This window comes from Quercus lobata, chromosome 7 (assembly GCF_001633185.2).
Source record: "Quercus lobata isolate SW786 chromosome 7, ValleyOak3.0 Primary Assembly, whole genome shotgun sequence".
Classification (NCBI taxonomy): Eukaryota; Viridiplantae; Streptophyta; class Magnoliopsida; order Fagales; family Fagaceae; genus Quercus; species Quercus lobata.
Genome location: NC_044910.1, coordinates 13,792,708 through 13,817,731, shown reverse-complemented (window position 1 = coordinate 13,817,731; position 25,024 = coordinate 13,792,708). Strand labels below are relative to the sequence as shown.

Sequence of the window (25,024 nt, the reverse complement as noted above, 5' to 3'; positions counted from 1 at the left end):
CACAACTCTAGAGTGTCAGAGCTAGGGGGAAATTGTGTGTACCTTTGTTTGTGAGGGTTTTGGGGTTTTTATAGTAGTGTAGGGTCGAAATCCATGCCTTGATCCAGAAGTTCTTTCCTTATAGGAGAGAACCTCTTTAATCCATGTATCTTCCGGAATCCTTTCCTTATAGGAATCTTCTTGATTAGAGGTAAACGTGGGGCACAAGATATTTCCTTATACACGCATGCGTGGAGACCAAGCAAGGCCACGTCAGACTCATCAGAGATTCATATATCCCCTTCAGCTTATTCTCTTCAGTTTACTGTCTTCAGCTTACTGTCTCCAGCTTACTATCTTCAGCTTACTGTCTTCAACTTATTCTCTTTAGTTTATTCTCTTCAGCTTACTATCTTCAGCTTACTATGCCCAAGATGTAGCCATCAGGTAGGGGGTGGAGCTGTAGACTTTACAACTAGGGCTGTCCAGATTGATCCGGTAACCCGACCCACCCGAAGAACCGACCTGAATCCGACCGACCCGATTGCTCCAGCGGGTCTGTGGCGGGTCTTCACCACCAGAAACCAATTTCGGCGGGTCGGTTTCGGTTTTCCTCCTCTAAAACCCAAAAAACCCGAACCGACCGAAAGATTTCCAGATTCCGACAAAAATTTTTAGATCCCGGCCAAAATTTCCAGAATCCGGCGATAATTTTCCAGAATCTGGCGAAGAAACCCAGATTCCGACGATATTTCCTTTAGATCCAGTGAGATTTTGACTGGATCTGGAGAAATCTCATTAAATCCGGTGAGATTTTTTCCAGATCTAAGGGAAACCTCGCTGGAATCTGGAAAACTATCGCCGGAATCTACGTTTATTCGCCAGATCATTGTTTTTTCACCGTTTTCTCGCTGTCTTCTCAGATCTATGACTCTGACCGACCCGCCCGCCATCTGTTGATGGTCTAAACCGTCCGACCCGATTACTCCGGCGGGTCGGCGACGGGTGCATTTTTTTCTCACCCGATTTCGGCAGGTCGATTCCGGGTTGGGCACAAACCCGATCCGGACCGACCTGTGGACAGCCCTATTTACAACAAGGTTGTCTCTCATGAGTGAAGTTGACATCCTTGTTATGTCCATCGCCTTTTGTTTCGTCATGGGTTGATTACAAAATTACCCTTATCAAATAGCATAACCAAAAACCATTCACCCAAATTCTACAAAAACCAATTACAATCACCACACTCAAAACTCAAAATTCACAAACTCATTCACAATTTTTGTCTCTACCATTACCTTACTTTCAAGTCTCCCCAAATTGAATCCCCATTTTGAAGCCAATCTGAAACTGAAATGAGAAAGAAACTTAGTCTTCATATGGTTTATATCACCACCAGTGCCCAAGGCTGGTTACCAATCTCCAAATCTCCCAAAACCTGTTTAATTCATCATCCCCATCTATACATTAACAAACCCTCTTTTCTTTTACCCAATTTCAAACACAAACCCTAACCTTAGACCCAAATATGAAAAACTCCAGTTCAAGCTGACCCACACCTCCTTCCTTAAACTCATTCACTTAGTCATACCCAAACAAAATCTTCACTACAACGACCTTCAACACCGAAATATGCAGGCTTGGTTGCTCCACCTCCAATATTTGATTCTATGGTCATGTTTTTCACGATAATGACAGTCTCAATGCCACTAGTTATGGGTTTTGTGAAATGTCTAGAAGAACCACTAAGAAAGTAACAAAGCAGAGAGGGAGAGAACGAGATGGGGGAGATCAAATTAGAGAAAGAAAGGGAAAAAAAAGTGAAGAAGAGAAAAGAGAGGAAAAAAAAGGAGAGAGACATAAAACATAATGAAAAAGACACATTTACCCCTCCTTTTAATGGTAAAAAGGGAGAGATGGGTAACAACTATCTAATAAAAAGCACCTTCAGTGGGCTAAGTGTCAATTCTCAATTCACAAGTAAGATTTGTTAAAATCGGTCAAATTGTAGGTGGGTTAACTACAACTAACCCTAAAAATTATCACTAGTTTTTTTTTTTTTTTTTTTTTCCATAAGAATGCAAATTTCATAAGGATGTGGTTCAAAAGCCTACCTTTACACCCTCCGATCAAATATTGCCACATCAGATTTAAGTAAATACAAGAAGAGACTAAAACACCAAATCACAAAACATACCTTCTCTCTCGGTCTTGGATTGGACATTTGGATTACCTACCATAGCCATACTCTTAAGCTTCACCCATCATTGGTGTTGTCGCCACCATCCCTGGCCCTTCTCTCTCTCTCTCTCTTTTTCTCTCTCTCTACATACATACTATAATGCATACAACAAAAATTAAAAACCAAAGAAGATAGTGTCAAATTAAATCCTAGTCCATACACCATATTAATCACCGGAATCATCATCACCACCGGCTAGTGTGTTGTTTTTGTTTTCTTTAATGTTAATGGGATGGTGAGATGACTTGGTGTTTTACTCTCTATTCTTCTTTTTACACAAATCTAACATGGCAGTATATGATTGGATGGCATAAACACATACTTATTGAATTCAATCTCTTTTCATAATAGTTCAAGCAAGATGTTGTAACAAATGCACAAATAAAAATCATATGTTGTGGTAAGATCATTTGAGAGTGATGTTGCATTACTTATAACTTGACACCCATAAATTGTGAAAAACATCATGTCACTAACATGATTGTTGTTATTTTAACTAACCATTTCTGCAAATAAATCTTGCAATTTCCAACTACTTCTTTTATTCCACGTGATAGTGTTTCATTATCTTTCTCATATTCTCCACTCAAGCAATTCAAACCCGAGAGAAAGGGAGAGATGGCAATCAAACTTCACAAATTGCACAGGGCAGTCACATCGATTTCACCTAAACTATTTCATCAGCTCCTCATTATAGTCATGTATCACCTTCATCCCATCCCTTACCCCACTAATGACCATGATCTATGACCACCTAGTTGGAGTTGTGAACTCCATTATCAAACACAACTCAACAACTTGGATATGCGCACAGTTTGCACATATGGTTATTATGCCATGAATAAAGAGCATGGTGAGAAATTGAGATTTTTTTAACTATAAGGGTAGAAAAAATTCAGTCTTTCTCACATTTGGAATGGGCAGACTTGGAAAAAAAGAAATTGGTAATAAATTTTATTATTTAATTTATTATGTAATTATTGTACATTTATTTTTCTTAAACTCACCAATTATTTATCAAAATTTGATTCAATTTATCTTCGAGTAAAATACTAATAAACATGATTGAAAATTTAACAAATATCTTGAAAATGTATCCAATAAAAATGGAAATGATTCATTTGTTAGTTATAATTAATTAAAAAAATCAATGCTTTTCATATTTCCCCTCATATAAAATTACAAATACTAATCAAACATTCAACTACTAACTAGAAAACTAGAATTAAAATGACTCTAATTGGGAAATTTGAGAAATATCGGGGTTGGAAGTTGAACGGTCAAGTAAGATAAGAATTAAAACATGGTGTTCATATTTACAGTTGGCCTCCACAGCTCACAGGTTCACTACCCCGAATTGTTGCCTGATTTTGCTACCTAGTATCTCTCTCTATCTCTTTATGTTTGAGGGTGCAAGTTTCCTTTGTTCCGTAAGTATATAGAAACCCAAACTAAAAGAAAAATACTAAAACGGTGTTATTTAGATAAACGTGTATTGTATTGCTGTACAACTTGCATTTTAGGGCCCGTTTGGTGGAGGCGTTTGAGTAACATTGTTTAAAATGATGTGGAATGTGGTTTAAAAAGTGTTGTGAAAAACACGTATTTATAGTATTTATAAAGGAAAAAATGTGTTTGGTACTGTGTTTCAAATACATTTTTTGGTATTTGAAATATAAGTTGTGTGTTTGGTATGTGTGTGTGTGTTTTTGTTTAAAAAGCTGACAACGGTACAATTTTAAATTTATTACATCAAAAGAGAAGACAAGTGCCTGAAGCGTCTGACTACTTCTTTTTCCCTGTGTCCCACTGAAACTTCTTCCCTTTCCTAAATTCAGTAGGAACCTAGGTACCAAACAATCTGCAACGTTTTCCTTTGCTTCTGTTTCCTCATCTCCATCAACATAAACGACGATTGAAGGCTGGGCTTTAGTTTCCATCGGATCTCGTCCATTCTTGTCAGTAATCCACCCTACCCCAACAACAACCAGGGGTTTCATCGTCGTCGAACCCAAGGGAAAAAGGTTCCACTTTACCACCGAAAACCCATGGGCTTGCTGGAAATCTAGGTTTGAAGAACACTTTAACCTTGGTTCTTAATGGGTTTTTGTAATAAGATTGTTGTTTTCCTTCTCTATACTTATAATTGGAAAACTGTCAATTTATATATATAAGGGGTTTTGTGAGATACCGAAATGGTTTAAACCACTCCATGGGGAGAAACCACGTACCCCTAGCAGAGGAACCCTTGTGAAAAGATAACACTTTTATATAATACATATTACAATTGTTTGATGTTAAACTTGATACTGAACTCGTGGTTATGTGCAATCCTTTATACTTTGATAGCATAGTGAATTCAATACTCTTTGGTTTCTTTTGCAGATGTCGGAAGCAATGCATAATAATATTGACAACGGGCTTCAATTTCGAAATGTGAACTGTTTCTGTGGCTTGAGAGCAACCGTGAGGATTTTGGATAAGCGAAATGAGAATCGATATAGGCTTTACCAATGTTGCCCAAGGGATCAATGTGGTTTTTTTGAATGGTGTATTCCATTGAATGTGTCATTGTCATATGCGGAGGATTTCCAGCAACTACAAATAGAGCTATGTGTATTACGAGAGGAATATAAGGCCGTTCATGAGACGGTCCAACCCATTGTTGAGATTAAAAGAATGGTGAAGATTACGTTTGTTGGTGCCTGCTATGCGCAGTTGTTGCACTACTGCTCACTATATCAACGGTGTCAACGAAAATGATATGTTGTCCACTTTGTGTTTCCTTGTTACACATAGTTGTGTAGGATTTTTTGACATAGCAACCTCTTGTATTTTGTTACTACTACCCATATGTATGTTTTAAAACTGTTTGCATAAACCAGTTTAGCAACTTCTACTGTATATATTAAACATATTATCATCTTACTAATTCCACATATCATTTTGTGAAATTAGCACCATCGATACAGCATTTGTTATTTGTGTTGCTAAAAATAGCTTTTCGCATTTTCATCTGTGAATGCTCTAAGTGGCTCATATTGTGCCCGTTTGGGTAGAGCTGAAACTTGCGTTTCAGCTCTACGTTTTCCTACCTTTTTTTTTTTTTTTTTTTTTTTTTCTCTGCACGTGAACAGTAAAAGCACTGTGCAGGGAACAAAAAATACTATTCACGCACTGTTTACGTACTGTTCGTATACTATTCATGGGTCCCACGACACTATTTACACATTTAAAAATTATTTTGCTACAGTGTTTTCAGTTTTCAGTTTTCAGTTTCAGCAACAATAAGCTCAATCCAAACGGACCCATTGATTTAAATGTGATTAAAGTGAAAGATTGTTGTCAATTTTATTATGAAATTAATATATGTGTGTATGAAAAACTTTAGTGAAGGACTCAATAAGGGAAAAATACAAAGTTATCAATGAGATTGATCGAAACTTGGCATTAAAAACAAATTATAGTTAACACAAACTTAATAGAAAACAAAAAAAATGACCAGATGGTTACAAAAAATATACACACCATATATTTATAGGACTCAAAATTGCCATTTTTAGTTCAACATTATGGCTTAAATCAGATACCATTTTGCTTTAAATATCCTCTTTCACAAGAATGAATTTTTTTCAATCCATATGCAAGTTTTACGATTGTTATCTTTTTTTTACCCTAAAGAAAAGTTGTGAACCAAAGTCATGTGACTAGTGAAAGACAAAAGTCACATGATCTGCCAAAAATATTTATTAACCCAATTGGAAGCCAAGTGAAAAACAAAGCAAAAATTTCCTCAATAACATAATCCAATTATAGAATCACCAAATCCTTTATAACAGAATCCAATTACAAACAGAGTGAGTTCATTTTGCAAGATAAGAAGAAACACAGGATGAGTTCCTCTTATCAAATTACAAGATAGAGAAAAGATAAGAAGAGTGGAAAAGAAATAGAATGAATTTGAAATACAATGAATTTCCCTTTATCAAATAGGATGAGGGGAAATTCAGAAATGTTATTCCATAGCAACACACAGCACAGCAGCACCTAATGCACACAGCAGCATTTGATGCACACAGCAACAGCGTATGCATGCAGCATAGCCCAGTAGCACTTGATGCCAACACAAAATAGACAATTACACAAAAATCAGCACAAATACGGCAACATCAAATTCAAATATTGATTAATATTTCTAAACATTAATCTACAAAGGGAATCCAATAACTTGCCAAATACCTCAAATGCTAAAGAGCTTTTTAGTAAAAGCTATCTTTCACTAGGACATTAAGGCAACAATACCATTAATTTTGTTCTTTCACTAGGACATTAGGGAAGAAGGTTTCAAATGAAGCTATGTGAGACTGTTAGGGCTGCTACAATCCACCATATATATCTAAAAAGAAACACAAGCATTCATAATTGTAATGTCAAAATAGAAGGCATTTTCGAGCCATGAACATGTTATGCTAATTTACTCAGTTTTAGATTCTGTGCATCAAATGCAGAACACAAGATCATATTAATTTCAATTCACTGCATCACTACCATTAATATTGTTAAAAATATATATAAGATTGTATATCACAAAAGTTCTACAGTTCAAATTTTTACTTTCTACAACAATGTTAAACAGACACATAGTACAGCTTTTGTAGTATTCATTACAGTTCTGGAGTTATAAAGCTTGAAATTGTTTTCAGCTTTAAAGACTGTAATATTGATTACAGTTGCTATTGTAATATTGATACACAATTTCTCCTTAAAAGCACTAAATTTCAACTTCAACCTTAAAATTGTTTTCAGCTTTAAAAACTCCTTAAAACTCTAATTAAGGTTAGAACCCTCCCCCTTTTTTTTGTCTTTTTTCTCTTTTTACAAGAAACTATAAATAATATTTTATATAACACACTTGGCATTAAATCATACAACCTCTTATATATAGAAAACCACAAGGGAGAGTCCAAAAACTATCTCATCTCCATGTTAATTTCCCTTTTCCTAATTAAAATACACTAATTAATAAATGAATTTTTGGTCACTGTTAGTAATGTCTACAACCAATATTCGAAGATCATGAACGACTATGAATGCAAAAAAGATCAATCTTTCTTTATAGTAATTGCCCAACAAACAATACATATGTCATAAAGAACAGTATATTAATTGCCCAACAATCATGACTTACTTATGTCTAGCCTGAAGCCTCAAAACGCCGTGTTTATTATTTTTTATTTTTAGAAAGTAGAACACATTAACATTTGAAATGCAATGCAAGAAAAGGAAAGAAAAAGAAAAAGAAAATGAAATGCAAGACAGAAAATGAAATTGACTTGTTTCAATAAAACTCAAGAACAATTGCCTTTGTACTTTGCCCACATAGTTTCTGTGCTGTCATCCTGAAACTGGGACATGGCTCGTTGTGCCTAAGGACTAAAGGCTTCCTCATTCCCTCCACCTCCAACTCTTGCACCACCTGAGGTACTTGCGTTGCTAGGCTTCATGTCTTGTCCTTCCCATGCATCAAACATTTCATCGAAGTGGCTATACATGCGGATGAAGTTGTGCAACGCACAGCACGCGATGATAATCATTCGTTGTCTAGACTGTGAATAGGAGTGCATATCATTGAGAATCGAGAACCTCCCCTTTAGCACTCCAAAACACCGCCCAATGACCATGTAGAGCAAGGAATGCCTGTAGTTAAACAGCTCTTGTGAAGTTCTATCTTGTCTGCCAGAACCTCTGTATTCTTGTGCGTGATATCTGACGAACTTGTGCGGTGGGAGGAATTCAAAGCCAATGGCATACCCCAAATCGACAAGATAGTATAAGCCTACAACAACACAAAAAAGAGGCTTAACACGAATATAATAAATGAAACTGTAACAACATTAATAACTACATGAAACAGGGTATATTTAGTGTTCACCTCTGGGCACCCAAGGGAATTGAAATCCTAGATCGCCAAGGGCCTTTTGCATTACCCGCGAATCATGTGCATCACCCTCCCAGCTAACATGCACATACGTGAACCTCATATCAAAATTGCACGCACACATAACATTCTAGGAGATGTCACTAGATCTATCCCCGTAGGAGGTACTTTTGCAGGCCAGTGCAGAAGCACTGATGTGTGTTCCATCAATAGCTCCTACACATTTTTGTTAACAAAACATACATTTCAACTAACTAGTCATAAGGTAGCAATAGTATAAATTAACAATTGAAATTAACAATTTCCATTGACTGCCACACTATAAAATGAACCCCCTACTAATAGTATCATCCTATGTACATATTTGTCTCAATTTAACTTTCGCCATATCATCAAATATATTTATAATAGAGATGTATTCATACCTCAAACCATGGGTAATACTTCGTATTTCCACGAAGATGATGAGGGAGCTTAACTGCATCCTGTTCAGGCCTTATTATGAGGCACCCCAACGAGTGAATTGCTTATAACACCCAATGGAATCTCCGTTGAATTGTGTCTAGTGAATGCTGGAACCGATTTCCAGTCACCCTCATGTCCACATTATGCCCAAGAATATATAAAAGTGTGCCAATGGACTCCTCAATAGAGACAATTCCGGTGTCCTCTTCTAATAAGTGTAGCCTTTTCAACTCACTACACAAATGCAGGAAAACATGCTTGTCCATGTGAAACGTATTATAACATGTCTGTGGATGTCCTTTAAGTGTCTCCTGCACGTACGACTTCCCTGATAGAATACTAGTGCACATCGAAGTCTTCAAATAGTGTTTTTGGATGTAGTCAATACAAATGGCGACATAGGTTGACATTATTTCGTGTTCTATGTCATTGAGTTCATCATCTGTGTTGCGGTCGGGCATAGTGGAATCACAACTTTATGGTGATAGACGTTGTCAACAACACATTAATGCAGTGTTGATGCATAAATTATGCAAGTCATTCATACGTAATCACTCCAACCACAACACCTGGATGTGTTTTACCTAAATTGAATTATAGTTGGGGTAGAATTTTAGATTACTTGAAACTTGACTTATAGGCTTTTACCTAAACTGAATTGTTCTAATTAGTGAGAATTTAAGCATTTGTTGCCAAAAAAAAAAAACCACTATCTGAATTATTAATGAGATGAATAACAACAACACATTAGTTTAACAAACTATAATATACATATATATTGAATCACTTGGCGCAAAGCATGTAGGGTGTAAGTTTTACAATATTAGGACCAATGGTGGATTTTATATTTTTATTCGCCGCAGGCGGCGGCGACGGCGGGGGGGGGGGTGTCATGGGGATGGGGGAACTTAGGTTGAGTTTGGTATTGGCTTAAAAACTTAGTTTTTTATTATTATTATTTAGATTGTGTTTGGCATTAGCTTAAAAAGGTAGCTTATTTTACTATTTAATTTATTTTTATTACTATTCATGGGTCCCACTGCACTTTTTTGTACTATTTATGAGTCTCACTGTACTATTTCAACTAACTTTTACCTTTATCTTTAGTACTTTTAGCAAAAAAAATTTAGTTTTAGCTAAATAGTGTGCGTTTGGCATTGATTATTTTTGCTAGCTTATTTTATTATTCAGTTTATTTTTACTACTATTCATGAGTCCCACTGGACTTTTTGGTACTATTCATGAGTCTCACTGTACTATTTCAGCTAACTTTTACATTTATTTACAATACTTTTAGCAAAAAGTTTTCAGTTTCAACTAAATAAGCTGTTCCCAAACGGACACTTAGGGTTTATTTGGATACCGTTTATTACTGAAAACTAAAAATACTGTAGCAAAATAATTTTTAAATGTGTTAATAATACCATGGGACCCATTTTTAATGAAAATTTTGCTGAAAAAAGAGGTTTGTGGGTCCCATGAACAATACACGGGACCCACTAACAAATGCTAGACGCAAACGTTGAGGTAAATCATCTGTATCCAAATGCTCACTTAACTTATTTTTACTACTATTTAGGGGTCTCATTGCACTTTTTGGTACTATTCATGGGTCCTACTGTACTATTTCAGCTACCTTTTAGCTTTATTTACAGTACTCTCAGCAAAAAATTTCAATTTCAACTAAATAAGTTATTTCCAAATGGACCAACAAAATTCTTAAGTTAAAATTGTGATAGTAGAATAAGTGAATATAAATATCAAATAACAAATCACTACTGTATTAAAATTAATTAATTAATACAAAATAAAATGAGAAAAATTGAATTCTAAAGATGCAAGATGTAAACCTCACATCATATAAACATCATAAAAAAAAGAAGAAAAATGCAAAAAAGAAAATAGTAACAAAATCTAGTAAGTGTGCGTTTGGCAACACTTATTTTTGCCAGCTTATTTTACTATTCAACTTATTTTTACTACTATTCATGAGTTCCAGTGCACTTTTTGGTACTATTCATGGATCTTACTGTATTATTTCAACTAACTTTTACCTTTATCTATAGTACTTTCAGCAAAAAATTTTCAGTTTCAACAAAATAAGCAGATCCCAAACAAACCCTAAGTCTAGTCTCAACACATAAAATAATAGAAATTTAAGTTTTTAAAACATCAAGGGGCCGTTTGGTATGGGGCCCTACACTAAGTTATGTGTTTGGTAAGGTGTGTTGTTCATGTCTTGTTTGAGTTATGTTGTTCAAATGGTGTTTGAGATATATTATCGTTTGGTTGAAACACATAGGACCTACCTGAAGTGACACCTTAACTCTCTTCTCTCCCACTCGTCCGTTCAAAGTCTCTATCCTCTCATCCTTCCCGAAGCTCTTCTCCTCTCCCTTTTGCACAGAATCTAGTCCCATCACCTGGCAGGTAGCTCCCTTCATTAACCCTTCATTAATACCACACACTCACCCGAATCCCTCATTACTCATCCCAACGGTCATCTGAGCTCATTCATAAACACGCAGAGAACCCCAAATTACGAAACCCTAAATTCACCAAAATTAATCCATATATCGTATGGCCTGGTTCATCTCCCAACCACCATATTTACTCGAACACTCCAGCCACACCTTTCCTCACTATTTTGGGCAAGACTTTTTCAAACAACCATCAGACTTTATCTAAAATCAATTTAAGTTCCTTTACACAGCGTATCTACCATTAGCTGAGTATATTATAGAGCTTGCAAACACAGCGTCTTCCTCCTCAGTCATTCCGCCATATTCATCCTCCTCCAACGCAGTTCCTTCACCTACGGTAAGTGTTTAATTTTGCTGTTGACTTCAATGTTCAATTTTCCTGTTGCATTTGTTCTTACCAATTAACTCAAACCAGTTATTACAGGTATATATAGTAGAGATTGCAGTGAAGACAAGTTACATACAACATGGGGAAACAAAACAAAATTAACATCACAATTATAAATGATTGATATGAAATCAAATACACACTTTAGGCCTTTATTAATGATTTCTGAGATAAAGCCCATTTTCCTAAACTCAATCTTTTAGCTTCAAAAAGCCCATTTAACAAATTATACTTAGCTTTAGTTAGATGGGCATTGAGGAAAATCGTGTCCAAAATCAAGAGCAACAATCAACAATCAACATTTCAATACTGTTAAGAATTGTGATGGCCTTGTCCATTGAGAACCTATCACCCACTGGCACAAATTCAACAGTTGTTTTCGACTATCGCTATCCTTATCACTATGCTTTTTCCTTGACATGTTCGTGAACTCCATGACAACATCAGTGATATACTCAATGGGTTGTCCTTTCCTCTTCTTCTCTGCCGAGGTCTCGGAGTGAGATGGCTGCTTTCCAACACGTTTGTTGCATTGCCCTACAACAAGGGCTTTAATCTCCTCCACATTGTTTGGACTATCGGGTTCGACATTGACGTGCACTCCATGCGTTAGGAAAGTTGCATCCAATTCTCGCTATTCATTGCCGTTAAGGGCTGGTTGGGCGGAGGAAATTTGGAGAAATCTAGTTACAGTGCTTGTGAGTTTTCCTAGCAGATCATAGTGGTCTAGCCCCTTTTTACGAAACTCTTTGCACCTAGGTTGGCCTATCAAGATGTGGTATATACGGGATTATTCACATGTGGTATATATGAGATTATTTATATGAAAACTTTTGTGAATCAACGACATGAAACTCACCGCCATTGCCTGTGCCCAAGCCGCGTCACTACCTGTGATGGTGTTCGTAACAAAATCCCATCTCATTCCGGTTCGGCCGATTAGCTGGCAAAAAAACGGTGTCTTAGCTTTAACCTTTGATATTTCTGGCCCATGGATTTTTTTTTGTAATACCGTTTACCTCATGATTTTGTTTTTAAAAAAATAAATTTTATTCTTAATTTATTCTTTGACAAATGCAACTAAATAGTAAAAAAAAAAAAAAAAAAAACTTCTAGAACTGTTTTTTTGGTCATATCTGGCTCCACTTAGATAAACATGGCAAATTATTGGCAAATATCATGACCTACACATTAATGTTAAAAGAACTGTTGGTTTCTTAGGAGTTGAGCTATTCTTCCTTTTTCATTATGTACAATAATGAATGGCTAGTTGAAATGAAACATTCTTGTTTGCACGGACGTGTATTTTCTATTTTCTAAGTGTTTTTCTCCCTTCTCATTTGGTAGGAAAATTGACTAGGACAAAGCTTTTGTCAGGCTTTATCATGATTATCATTGAATAAAATTTGATTATAAGTCCTATGAAAGTGCTTAATTTTTTTTTTAATAATCATTATCTTCCCAAACATAATTATTTCATTAATAAGGTTATCGATAAATTTTGATTCTACTTCAAAAAAAATCTTGTTGCATGCTTTTTTTTTTTTCAATAATTTGGAATAGAAAGTTCACACTTATTACAACCTTTATATGAGATTTTTTTTTGTCATGAGAAAGATTTTAGGCCTACAACTCCTGTTCTTCATAAGTTATGCTTTATCTATAATTTGTAACTTATAAACCAAAATGATTACATAAATAGAGGTGACTGACATAGACATACGAGTAGGTGCTGTTATAAAGCGGTCTTATTTAGAAAGCTGCTGATAAGGATAATGTTTGCATGAAGATGAAGAACATCCAGAGAGATAAGTCAACACGATCCAGCTGAGCAACTGAAGCATAATTGATATTGCTTGGTTATTTAATTTCATCTTAATAATAATTAATAATTTCCTAAAGTATTTGTATTTAAATTAAAGTTGTATTTGCCATGTTATAATTTCCTAAAGAACATTTGTATTTGCCACCATGTTATTCAGGATCCAATGCAGAAATTCCTTGCAATTTCCCTGGTTTAAGTTTGTGTTGGGTCTAGAGAGATGCATATAATTATGCTCGTCATACTCTGGCCAAATGGTCATTACATCTTGCTCTTTTGATATTGGGAATGTTCCTCCCTGTTTTGTTGATGTCATTAATTAGGAGAGAGGCCTCGTAAACTTGTTTCTCCATTATTTAGGAGTTCGGCATATGAATGAAGTAAACAGATAATTAATATATATAAAAAAAAAAAAATGTCTATTTCATTTCTATTGGAAATAAAGGAGAGATAATACTTGAATTTTCCTTGGAAATTACACAATTTGATTTTACCAAAAGAGGTGACAAAAATGAGGCGTGGACCAAGTCACTGTCTTGAGACAAATCGTGCCGTCTACAGTATATCTGATGTAATTAGACAAATAGTTTCTGCACATTGTCCCCAGGATACAACAGCCCAGCCACATTTGTTGATTATCCTTGCGAGCCTATACTGCCCTTAAGAGAAGTTCTTCACAATCCCAACCTGGGAATGGATGGTCTGAAGCAGTTTAGTTGTGGTTGGTTATATCACGAGCTCTAGTCTCTCTCTTTTCCTAGTCTCTTTTGAATGTTTTGACATTACATAAAAAATGTAGAACCCTTTTGGACCTGCACTGGTTGTACATCCCAGGTGAAGTAATTTACGACAGTTTATTTATCAATGGTATTAATACAATAGTAAAATGTATCTTGCTCAAATACTTGGTTGCAGAGTGAAGTCTTTCATTCTAGTTCTGTCAAGACTTTCCATTCTCTCTACTCGTTCTAATTTCCTTATTTCTTGGATGGATGAGAATTTCTCACCTGACCATGGTAAAATCTAGTACATTTTGGTTTTGTATTTTCACCTAGATGAGATTAAAAGGTCTTTATTACTGGATTTAATCAAGGTCTTCATTGCTAAGATAGTAGGATTTGGTTGCACAGAGGATAGTTTTTGAGCTCTGACAAATTTCCAGTTGTTATCAATCCATTTAGTAAATGATGCGGAAAACGACAACAAAACTTTAGTCCCAAATTTGTGAGGTTCAACTATGAATTCTCAATAGATTAAAACAAATGTTTGAGGATTTAAAGCTTAATTTGTTACATATTATGTTTAGGGTTAATAATACACCTGTGCAATGCCTCATTAATTAAAAATTCTATATAAATGAGCCACTTGGAATTTTTTTAGTTCCATATGGATTAAATAATCAAAATGCAAATATATATTATGCTACTTGGCATAGAGATGGTTATTGGTATGTAATGTATACATTGTATTATATTAAATTACAAAATTATTATGATAGATGATCAATATAATTAAAATGCAATTTAGATTTCATTTTAAAATTCTTCAAGTTATTTGTAATAGAATTTTAAATCCCCCACCCCCCCCAAAAAAAATTGTAGGCAGTGTTCGTATAAAAGTATCTAGTGCACTTAAGCGCACAAGCTTCCTAGAGCCTAAGCGACAAGTGCAAAGCATAAGCGTGAGTTGCAAGCGCATATTTTTCAAATAAAATATAAATAATTTCTAATAAAATGATAAATGACATATGGCATATGGGGAAAAAAGTTCATAAACTCATAATAGTAACATATTTTGCTAATTAGATAAAATGGATAATGAAATTGCACAATTGGTACATTCAAATTTTATACCAGTTATTTCAATTTCTTAAAACTTTTTTATGGTAATAAAATTTAAAACAATTATTAACAGATAACAATATGATAATAATCTACTCATTGAAAGTTTAAACATACCATCTTGTAAAATTCTCTTGTACTTTATAATAATACGTAATCGGGATAGTTATGATCAAATAAAGTATATGGTTCAATGAAAATAAATTAAGTCCAAAAACTACAAGAATATTAAATAATCCTTCTTGATTTCTTTTCAAATGTAAAAAAGAAAAAAAGAAAAAAAAAATTGTTTGTGTAATACAACACCTTAAAAATAGGGTTAGTTTAATTAGTCAATGTCCATGTTATTTTCTTCAAAATCAAGGAGTTAAGTCATATATATTTTGTTCCAAAAATAAATAAATAAATAAGCACACCCAAACGTTCTTTTTGCTTCTTCAAAAAGTGCTAGAAAAGGGTACTTAAGGCACGCTCCATTAAATGAGCTTTGCTTTGACCAAGTGAAGTGCTCAGACCTTGGAGCTTTGAGCTTTAAGTGTTTAGGCACACTCTATTAACAACACTTGTAGGGCTTCACATTGGCACCCTAGCGGGGATTGATCTGAGAAATTGTGTTGACCGAGGATCATCAATATGTCTTTGAAAGTATGCTACAAGCTGATCAATGTCCTCAAACATCCTATTCCGGAACTTAAATCCCTTAGGATATAGACCAATACATTGATGGTGTGCATTTGTACTCTTAATGTAAGTTAGGATAAATGTGCCTGGATGCTCATGTGAGATACTCAAACAGTAAACTATCCTCATAGGATTCTCTGATTTCTCAATCCTTAGGAGTTCCTCAACTTCTGCTCTTGTGCCCTTCCTGAACTTCCGATAACTTAGCATCCCTTTTAAGTGAGACACCAAGGGATCAACATATCGATCCACCACCTACAAATTTTTTAAAATTTTTTGGATAAGTAATAATGAACTATTGGAAGATTAAAAAAACAAGAAGTTTACACATGACATAAACAGCTAAATCGATTTTAACTTTGTTTATGCCAATATCAAATCCAAAAAGTGACATCAAGAGGCACAAAAGCCGATACCCTTACCCCTCAATGTGTAACTACAACAATAATATAATATTGTTTTTTCTCCAAAATCATAGATACTTATTCAAATGACAATTTTACTACAAAATTTGTACACTAAATCCTTGTTCTGCTGTGATGTGAAGCTGAGCAACACTCCACAAAGGATGTATTTCTTACTGAAATATGCATAATATCTACTAATTTAGTCATGACAGCTCATAGCCTTTGGAAACTTAAAAAGGGATTCCATCTTTCCCTCGATAATAATAATTCTTTGATATAATTGTCATTAGTTCTACTCATTCAAGATAGAAGGCATTCCACATATAAGATGTGATTTGCTAGGTAAATCCAGCTAACTTTGGGTATGAAAGCTCTCAAGTTCAAATTTGGGTATGAAAGCTCTCAAGTTCAATTTTCAGAATGCCCCCATTAATCAATATCCATGGTTATGAAGCACGGGTGCATTTTAGGATTTGGGTGCAGGTGTGGGACTTGACAATTTTTGAAAAAGTAGAATGCGGGTGCGGCGATTAAAAAATTATTAAAAATATTTTTATATAGTAAATTTAATATTTTTTATATATAAAAAAATCAAATAAAGGGGTAGAGTTTATTATTAAAAAACAATTATTTATGATTTGTTTTTAATAAAATCAATATTTTTGGTAATTGTAAACAAAAAACCACCTTCCAAGAAGGTTCCTTTGCTTCTTTTCCAATTCCCAAGCCCACCCACGGGAAACAATTGACTTTCTCACCTACTTAATTTATATTCTTTTGTTATAAACCTTTATTCTTCTTCCTCACCTCTTCTAAGTTCTAACTATTTATTTGTGTCTTCTCATCTTCTTCTTCCTTCTCCTTTTTTTTTTTTTCCTCTCACAAGGCCACATGAAGCAGAAGAATGGCGGCCAGTAGCCGTATTGGCCAGAATTGGGAATTGGGCCATAATGGTCTATTTCAGTCGAAATCAGACCATATCAGCCATTTTGGCTCCCGTTTCAGTTGGAATTGGGTTGAATCGGCCGGTTTCAGCCCAAATCAACACGAATTGGTGCGAATGAGGACAAATCAAAAAAAAAAAAAAAGGCGACTTAGCACATCAAACACTGGACGCCGCGTTGGGGCGAGTCCGGTGCGGGTGTGGCGGCCCTAGAGCCGCACCCGTGCTTTCTAGGTTGAACCAATTACATATTGAATAATGTCAAGTTTGATTCAACACTTAGAGCAGTTAACCACTATCATCAATATGTGACTTCAATGAACAACAACTAATCAGAAAACAACCCTCTGAAGAAAAATACTAACCTCATCCAAATCCTCAAAAGTGTCCTCCCCAATTTTCAATGACTTCCCAATACGAAGTAAGCTTGTGATGTCTTTGTGCTCCTTTCCACCTTCAACTATGTCCTTATGAGCATAAACTCCATCATAAACTTTGAGAGTTAGAATTAGATGGGAAGGTCCATGACAACTGGGGTTGATGATACTTTGGCCAGGTTCCTTGTCAGACAAGAACTGTAAGATCCAAACATCATAAAAATGTATTAAATTCTTGCCAACATATGAAAGCACTTAGTATACAAAACATAATGACAATTAGTGAAAAATAAAGAAAACCCCATCTTGGTCCATTCCAGAAATGGTATGCTATGACTTAAATCCTATAATTCAAGTAAAACCCAAGTACAAAGTATCAACAAATAAGATACAATTAAAAGAATCTCAATTTATTCACATCCAAAAGGGAAGAAAAATGATCCTTGTGCATGCATGCGTAACTTACATATTAGAAAAAAGTAGCTACTAAAACTTCTAAAAGAGGAAAACTTCAACAAGATTTCTTTGAAAAGTATAAATGATCCTTGTGACTGACAAGGTTCATAATTCCATTAAACCTAACAAACAAGTTATTAGTACACAAGATATCAAAAATGTTTTAGTTGACAACATACCTCCTTCGCTTCATCTAAGGTAATATTCTGGAAATGGGGATGAACAATCATCCTTGGCTTAAAATGCTTCTTTGCAAGCTCCTTTTCTTTGCGAGATTTGTCTTGCCTACTCAACCTGCTTTGTTCTTCATGGTAGTATGGATCAAGGTGTCTAACATACTGATGTTGGTTACTTCGCATCTCACTCTCTCTACAAACTAGGAAGACCTGATACCTGTTCTTTTGAATTGATTTAATCTTGCAAGTGAGAATGTCACCTTCATGTAGCTTGTCCGACAACTCAGCCTCCCTACAGTCATCTGAATAGTCTTCCTTCATGAGTATCCCAGTCAAACCAGATTCAAGCACACAAATTGCTTTCTGACCTTGCACCCTACGGACAGTGGCTTGCACAATTCTTCCCTCAGCAAGGGTCTCCTCAGTTTCACCAGAAATCATATAGAATTCATCATCTTGACTAGGCTCTTCATATTGCTTACGCCAATCCTGAAAACCCTGCATCAGTTCCCTTTTTATGTCATAAAAAGTTTCTATCTTATTCTCACGGTTCTTGCCACTAGCATATAAATCAACATCAAGGCCTTTCAAAATCCTAGGTCGATTTCTAACATGCTCTATTGCCATCTCCAGTGCATCATCATCATCATCATCATTTGTGTCAGCTCTTATGTCCTCATCATAAACGTCTTTGGCCAACTCTTGTGCAAGACCATAAGATTCTGGATGTATTCTTGTATCATCTAGCAAATCAATGAACTGGGTGCTGCTAGCAGCCAATCCACTCCGCCGGACACGCAAGAAACCAACCGAATTGACAAACACCTTTTTACCAAGTCCATGCACCGTGACAAAGTCCTTTCGAGTAAATATTGCCCCAGCTCTTACCAAGGACCTCTGCAGAGATGCTGCCTTCCTAGGTCCAAGCCCAGAAATGAACTGTAGGGGAGCAAACAACCATTCATGACTGATAGCCAAATTAATGTCAACACCCACTTGGTTTGTTACGTCTACCAAAACCTGTTCAATCATTCCATATTTCTCATCTGGGTTTAAAAAGTTCTCTAGCGAACTAAGTTTCCATGATAAGATTTCCCTTCCCGATCCACATAGCGTTGCAATCATTGCCAAAGGATTTTGCAAATATCGCCCGAGAGCGACAGCCCGTTTAACAATGCCTAACAATACAAGAGAACAAAATTAATTAAAGAAGCCTTGAAAGCATTAAAAATAAGAAAGGTAATGAAGTATGTACCTGATTGCCCAGGTAGCTGGTCAGATGAAATCCGAGAGTTCTCATAGAGGCGAGGTAGAGACTCATCCCCATAAACAATGCTTAACCCATCCATCTCATGCCCAACATCTCTGGGATTTTCCTCCACCATCTTGAAAATAATCTGATAAACATGCAGTAAACTAAAATAAGACCACATCCAACAAATGAGAAATTAAGAACGTGAACTGCATCACCGCTCCACACAGAAAGAGATTCACATCGTAAGTTGTAAAACAAAATGAAACATTAGTGGAGAACCATACAATTCACATCGTAAGTTGTAAAACATATTAGATTTTTAAATTAGATTTAGTAATGAGAAAAAATACACCACTTCTACTTTAAAACTTTAGGTTTCAAAAGTTTTAGAAGGAAAAAAGATTTAAGAACAGTATTGTTAAAAAAAAACCTACCCATTTTAATAGGTAAGCTTACACAAGCACTGTTTTTGAACCCGCGACCTTATTTTTCTCCACCCTATCTTATGGGGGAGGAGCCGAGGAGGTGCTGTATTAGGTGAAACACCAATAATATTATCTTTAAAAAAAAAAATCAGATAGCACCAGTTCTAGAAGTGAAGACACAATGACGAAGGCACAATGACAAATGCACATCGCTTCTCACTTCCTGGCATAGTATAATCAAAATGATAATGACAAAATAATAGAGTACCAGAAAACCAATAGATTCATAAACATGGTGCTAAAGTTTAGGATCAACAGAAGAATAATCCCATCTGAAGCAGTGAAAATTTAATGACTATCATGACAAGATAAATAATGTTCACCTCATATATATCCTCCTTCAGTCGGGTACAAGATATATTCATAGCTCCTAAAACAATAACATGTGGTTGGTGATCTGTCATGAACTTCAATACACGTTCCTGATCATTTTTCTTACGATGCTGGTCATCCACATTTTGGGACCGCAATGTGAGGGACCCAGTGTAAAGCACATCCAGCACCTCCCCTGATGAATCTAACATCACAAAAGTGGTTGCTGGCTTTCCAGGCCCCCAACAGCAAGCCATGACCCTTGGTGCAGCTTCTTCATCTGAGTTAATATCAGTGTCCTTCCTTTGATATGGGCCCACTGAAACTTTATTCCACAAAACCTTCCCATACTCCATAAGTAACAAGTTTTTTGCTCTACTAGTCAACAAAGATCTTGCTTCTTTCATCATGGAGGGTGTAAGAAAACCAAAAAGTGCATCCTGCAATATCAATTTCCTCTGCTCATTCCATAGTTGAGCAGATTTACTAACACTGTCACTAAGATAATACTCGTTGAATTCATTTATCAACTTCTCCAAATCTCTTTCTGGCATCTTAATAGTAACTTGAAGAAGCTTCTCCTCTTCAGCCTTCTGAATGAGGAGCCATTGAGCATCATCAAATGCACTTAGTGGCTTCTCACGCAACCACTTCACCCCTGAAAACTGATGGGAAGAATCTATGACCGCGTTCCCCCCAGGTGTTGGACATGTTGATACCACTGCATGATCCATAAAGTTGCTACGGACATGTTTCCTAACACATGGCTCACAACTAATCTCCACAGCTGCCTGAAATAAGTCAGACAATTGGCAGTCAAACTTAGAACAATACCCTTTCATATAGCATTGAACTGAAAAACTTTTGCACTGATGCCTATGTAGTAGAAAGACTAGCATACCATGTGCCTAGCTCCTTTCAGCACAGCTTGAGGTGTCTCAAACATTGAACATGTAAAGTTAGAAGCCGTCTCCTCAGGTGTTTCCTTAGGATCCTCCAACTCATCATTTCTCTACAAACCAATGAAATGGGAACATTAAGCCTTTGTTCAACAGAATAAAAATTGCAAGTGAAAAGTAACTTACCATCGTATCTAATGATAGCTGCAATCCAAATTGCTCAGAGCTGTAACCAAACTTGCTCGCAACCACCCATAGACCAGCTTTACTGCAAATACTATATAGTGATTTCCTCTTGGGCCTCTTGTATTGTCCTTCGCCCAATCCCACTTTACCCGGAGGGAAATGCAAGTTAAACTTGGAGTCAACATCATCTACTTCCCTTTCTGATCCTGCTGCCTTGAGTGACTTCATAATTGATTCAAAGAGTTGCTGATTTAAATTGAGTCTTGTTACATCATATACAAGTTCAGATTCTTCCTTGAATCGTTTATTGTAGTATGACTGAAGAGCACTCTTTCGCTTCTGAAGCAGCAGCCACTTTCTGTCCAAGTCTTGAATCGCCCAAAGTACCTTCATATTTGCAAATATCAGCTAGTCACTTATATAGTCTTGCTCTTAGCAAGCATAATTTTTTTTTTTTTTTTTAATTTAAGTAAATATTTCATCAATTAACAAAGCATAAACTTCATTGTGGCCAAAATAAATTCACCTTGTGCCACTTTAGAGTAGGTGTCTTCTTATTCTTATCCTGATTTTCATCATCATCTTCAGGTTGTTCAGGATCTTTCAGCAGACTTAGGCACTCCCCCTTTCGATACATAGCAATAAAGGGTATCTGAAGACATGAAGAATATGCCAAAATAATAAGATAGAGATCAAATCAAACAAAGAGTGGCTTCCAAAGTAGATAAAAGTATACTAACATCTAATTTTTGCACGTGAAGTAGGTCCAAAAATCTCATGATATCAACTTTCTCAATAGAAAAATCCCCCCCTTCCTTAGCAGTTCCCATGCCTCTATTGCTAAACAAAGGTACCGTGCCACTTTGGAGTTGACCATGTATCCAGTTGCTCTCTTCAACTATACAATCATCCAATGGAGGAGAACCAGTTATCTCCTCATATATCTGACAAAGAAAATTATTAAATACACTTTATCTCACATAGATGGAATAAAGATACATCTCAAATAGCCTGTCAAACCTGCATTCTTTCAGGGACGTCAAGCTCCCGAATCTGCTCGTCCTCCTCTGTCATATACTTCTCAGATAAAACATTTGGTTCAAATTCATCTTCCAGTTTCCTTTCCCTCCATTCACTAGAATATAAACCTTGCTTACGGAGCTGCAAGAGTTCATCAACATCACCAAATATTTCATGAGCTTCCTGCATAACAGATAAGGAAACTCCTGGTGCCCTCCTATTCCCTCCTTTCTTTGGCCGCCTCCCTCCTCTACAAATGAGGCACATAGATAAATTAGTTTCTTGGTTAAACAATAGAGTACCTCAGTATTGAAGAAACATGCACAGAACATACTTGGGAGGAGCTCCATGCTCATTTTCTTCATCCACAATAAAGTCATCCATTTCATCCTCCTCACCAATGTATCCATCCTTTTCATCTTCTGCTTGTTCCTCCTCTTCAGCAATGTCCTCAAGTGGAGCACCTACATAATCACAAGCCACAACACACAGTCAACAGTCAACAGGCACCTATACCAACAATTTTTATAAGACAATACCTTCATCATCACCAAATAAACTTTGCTTAAGCTTCTCTTTGGCAGTTCGCCCACCTTTTCCACTTCCAAACATCTCCTCCTCGTCAGATAATCCAGAGGGCTCCTCGAAAACCCCCTGAGCTTTTTTCAGCCGCTTAAACTTTTTGCTCTGCTGATAAAGATTTAAGATAAAACATCTAAAATATGAATCATTATACTTTACACATACATAGCTCTACCAAAATTTATTACAATGTCAGAGGATGAAATGAAAAGATATCAAGAAAATTCTAAACCTTCCAATGGGGAATGGTAATATTGTTGTCCTTCAAGAGTTCATAGTCATCTTCATCAAGTGTATAATTCTCTCTACAAAGTGGAAATATAAGTCATAAGAAACAAGAACTTACCCTGAGTCTGGGTTTTAATATAATAACTAAAGAAGTAGAGAAAAATATTTGCCATCTAACACAACTTCAAATTTGAAAGAGATAAAGGGAAAATAATTAAATAATATATATATATATATATAAATATATATATATATATATATATATCAGCTAGCAATGAAGTTAAATTGTTAAGTAAAAAAAATTATAATAATTTGTTTCAATCGGTATCAATTAATAAACACAGGTATTTATCTCCTCTTTTCATACTATTTTTTCAGCAACAACCCAGTCCATTTCTTTTTTCTTTTTCTTTTTTTATATATACACTTTATGTAAATAACAGCTAAAGGAAAGAAAGTCTACTTTTTCTTCCTTTTCTTCTTCCTCTGCCTCTCCTCATCACTGTCTGCCCTCTCTTCTTCATCAACATCATCCACTATAAATCCATCCTTCTCATATTCATCCTGCCCTTCTTCTGCACAAAATTTAAAAAAAAAAAAAAATGAAAAAAAAAAAACTTATTCAATATACAGTCTCCACCCACAAAATGCACCAAGATAATTTCCAACAGAGGATAACTGCATACATCAAATCAAACAGCTAAAAGTTTCAAAAAATAAAATTCCATTTACATTGAATTGCACAACTTTCACAAGAAAATAAAAATAACAACAAACAAATTACTGAGTGCCACGCAGTAAATATAAAAAATTGGCCATGAACATACCAACCAGAACATAATTTTAATGGTAAAGTTGATAGCATGTATACTGTTGGTTCATATAAACAATAAACAATCATCAATTCTTTGGTATCTCAATAACGAGTAAGAAGAAAATTCATGTCAATTGAAGTTCGCAAACTACAAAAAATTGCTAAGAACTGAAACATCGGTCAACCACTGGTATTCAGATGGACATTATTGTGAGATCAATTTTTCCTACAAAAATTCATTGAAAACCATGCAAGTGTTATCACTTTGTAGCCATATGAGACCAAGATTTTTTTTATGTCTTTACCAACTACAATTTCTCAACAACCAGACACGATTAGGGTTTTCCACAAGAAATCCAAACCTCAAAACTCGCACTTCGAAATTTCCCATCAACCAAACAGACCCCACCGAAGGGGAAAAAGATTTCTTACTCTCCAAGCAAGCAAACAAACAAAACCATAATTCTAAGACTTCGAAACCCTTTTTCGAAAAAAAGAGCAAAACCCTAAAGACCGTACCGTCTTCTTCATCCTCTTCATCGTCATCGATATCACGACCACCTCGGTGACCATCGACGTGTTCCCTCTCGTACTCGTACTCGCCTTCGACCTCGAACTCATCTGTTTTTTCAAATCCAACAGCGACCAATGTGAGAAACTCAGAAAGTTTCTTGAGCGTAGTTTTGTCCAGAATCAAAATAAATATCGAGGGCTTACCTTCTTCATCAGAGACTACGTTTTTGCCCATTGTTGGAGAAAGAAAGAAACAGAGCAAAGAAGAAAGAAAGAGTGTGAGATTGTAGAATGAATAGATTTGTGTGTGAATAGAGAATCTGAGAAAGAAGCTATGTGCGAGTATCAGTGAATTGCGGAGTGAGGACGCGAAAGTTTATATATGTGTGAATTCGGGCGGCGGAACAATGGCGGTTTCAGTGTGTTTAAAAAAAAAACAATAGATAAATAAAAAGTTAAATTACAAATTGCACCCTATAATTTTGACCAAAATTCAATTTGGTCATCTAATTTCATTTTTGTTCAATTAAAG

At 35.6% G+C, this 25,024-nt stretch overlaps 1 protein-coding gene and 1 long non-coding RNA gene across 4 annotated transcripts in view; one reads left to right on the top strand and one right to left on the bottom strand.

Annotated features, from left to right (window-relative positions):
• The window catches only part of LOC115953126 (transcription elongation factor SPT6 homolog), a 41,571-nt gene extending 16,753 nt beyond the window's left edge, over positions 1-24,818 (bottom strand). Inside the window, exons 1-16 of one of the 3 annotated variants that reach the window (XM_031070641.1) lie at positions 24,697-24,818; positions 24,499-24,600; positions 23,629-23,740; positions 23,170-23,242; positions 22,895-23,045; positions 22,690-22,819; positions 22,356-22,605; positions 22,076-22,279; positions 21,862-21,987; positions 21,336-21,722; positions 21,152-21,262; positions 20,262-21,041; positions 19,454-19,595; positions 18,202-19,376; positions 17,555-17,764; positions 15,508-16,094 (exon numbers count right to left, since the gene is read on the bottom strand). In XM_031070641.1, the coding sequence (XP_030926501.1) occupies positions 15,732-16,094; positions 17,555-17,764; positions 18,202-19,376; positions 19,454-19,595; positions 20,262-21,041; positions 21,152-21,262; positions 21,336-21,722; positions 21,862-21,987; positions 22,076-22,279; positions 22,356-22,605; positions 22,690-22,819; positions 22,895-23,045; positions 23,170-23,242; positions 23,629-23,740; positions 24,499-24,600; positions 24,697-24,727 (4,347 nt within the window). In that variant the 5' untranslated portion in view covers positions 24,728-24,818 and the 3' untranslated portion in view covers positions 15,508-15,731. Of the gene's footprint in view, positions 1-15,507; positions 16,095-17,554; positions 17,765-18,201; positions 19,377-19,453; positions 19,596-20,261; positions 21,042-21,151; positions 21,263-21,335; positions 21,723-21,861; positions 21,988-22,075; positions 22,280-22,355; positions 22,606-22,689; positions 22,820-22,894; positions 23,046-23,169; positions 23,243-23,628; positions 23,741-24,498; positions 24,601-24,696 lie in introns of those variants that run through there. The other 2 variants (XM_031070639.1, XM_031070640.1) reach the window with 2 other exon arrangements.
• LOC115953127 lies at positions 2,766-5,100 on the top strand. Its single transcript, XR_004083654.1, has 3 exons — positions 2,766-3,165; positions 4,060-4,290; positions 4,607-5,100. It is a non-coding gene; the product is annotated as an uncharacterized LOC115953127 (long non-coding RNA).
• Positions 24,819-25,024: the final 206 nt, after the last annotated feature.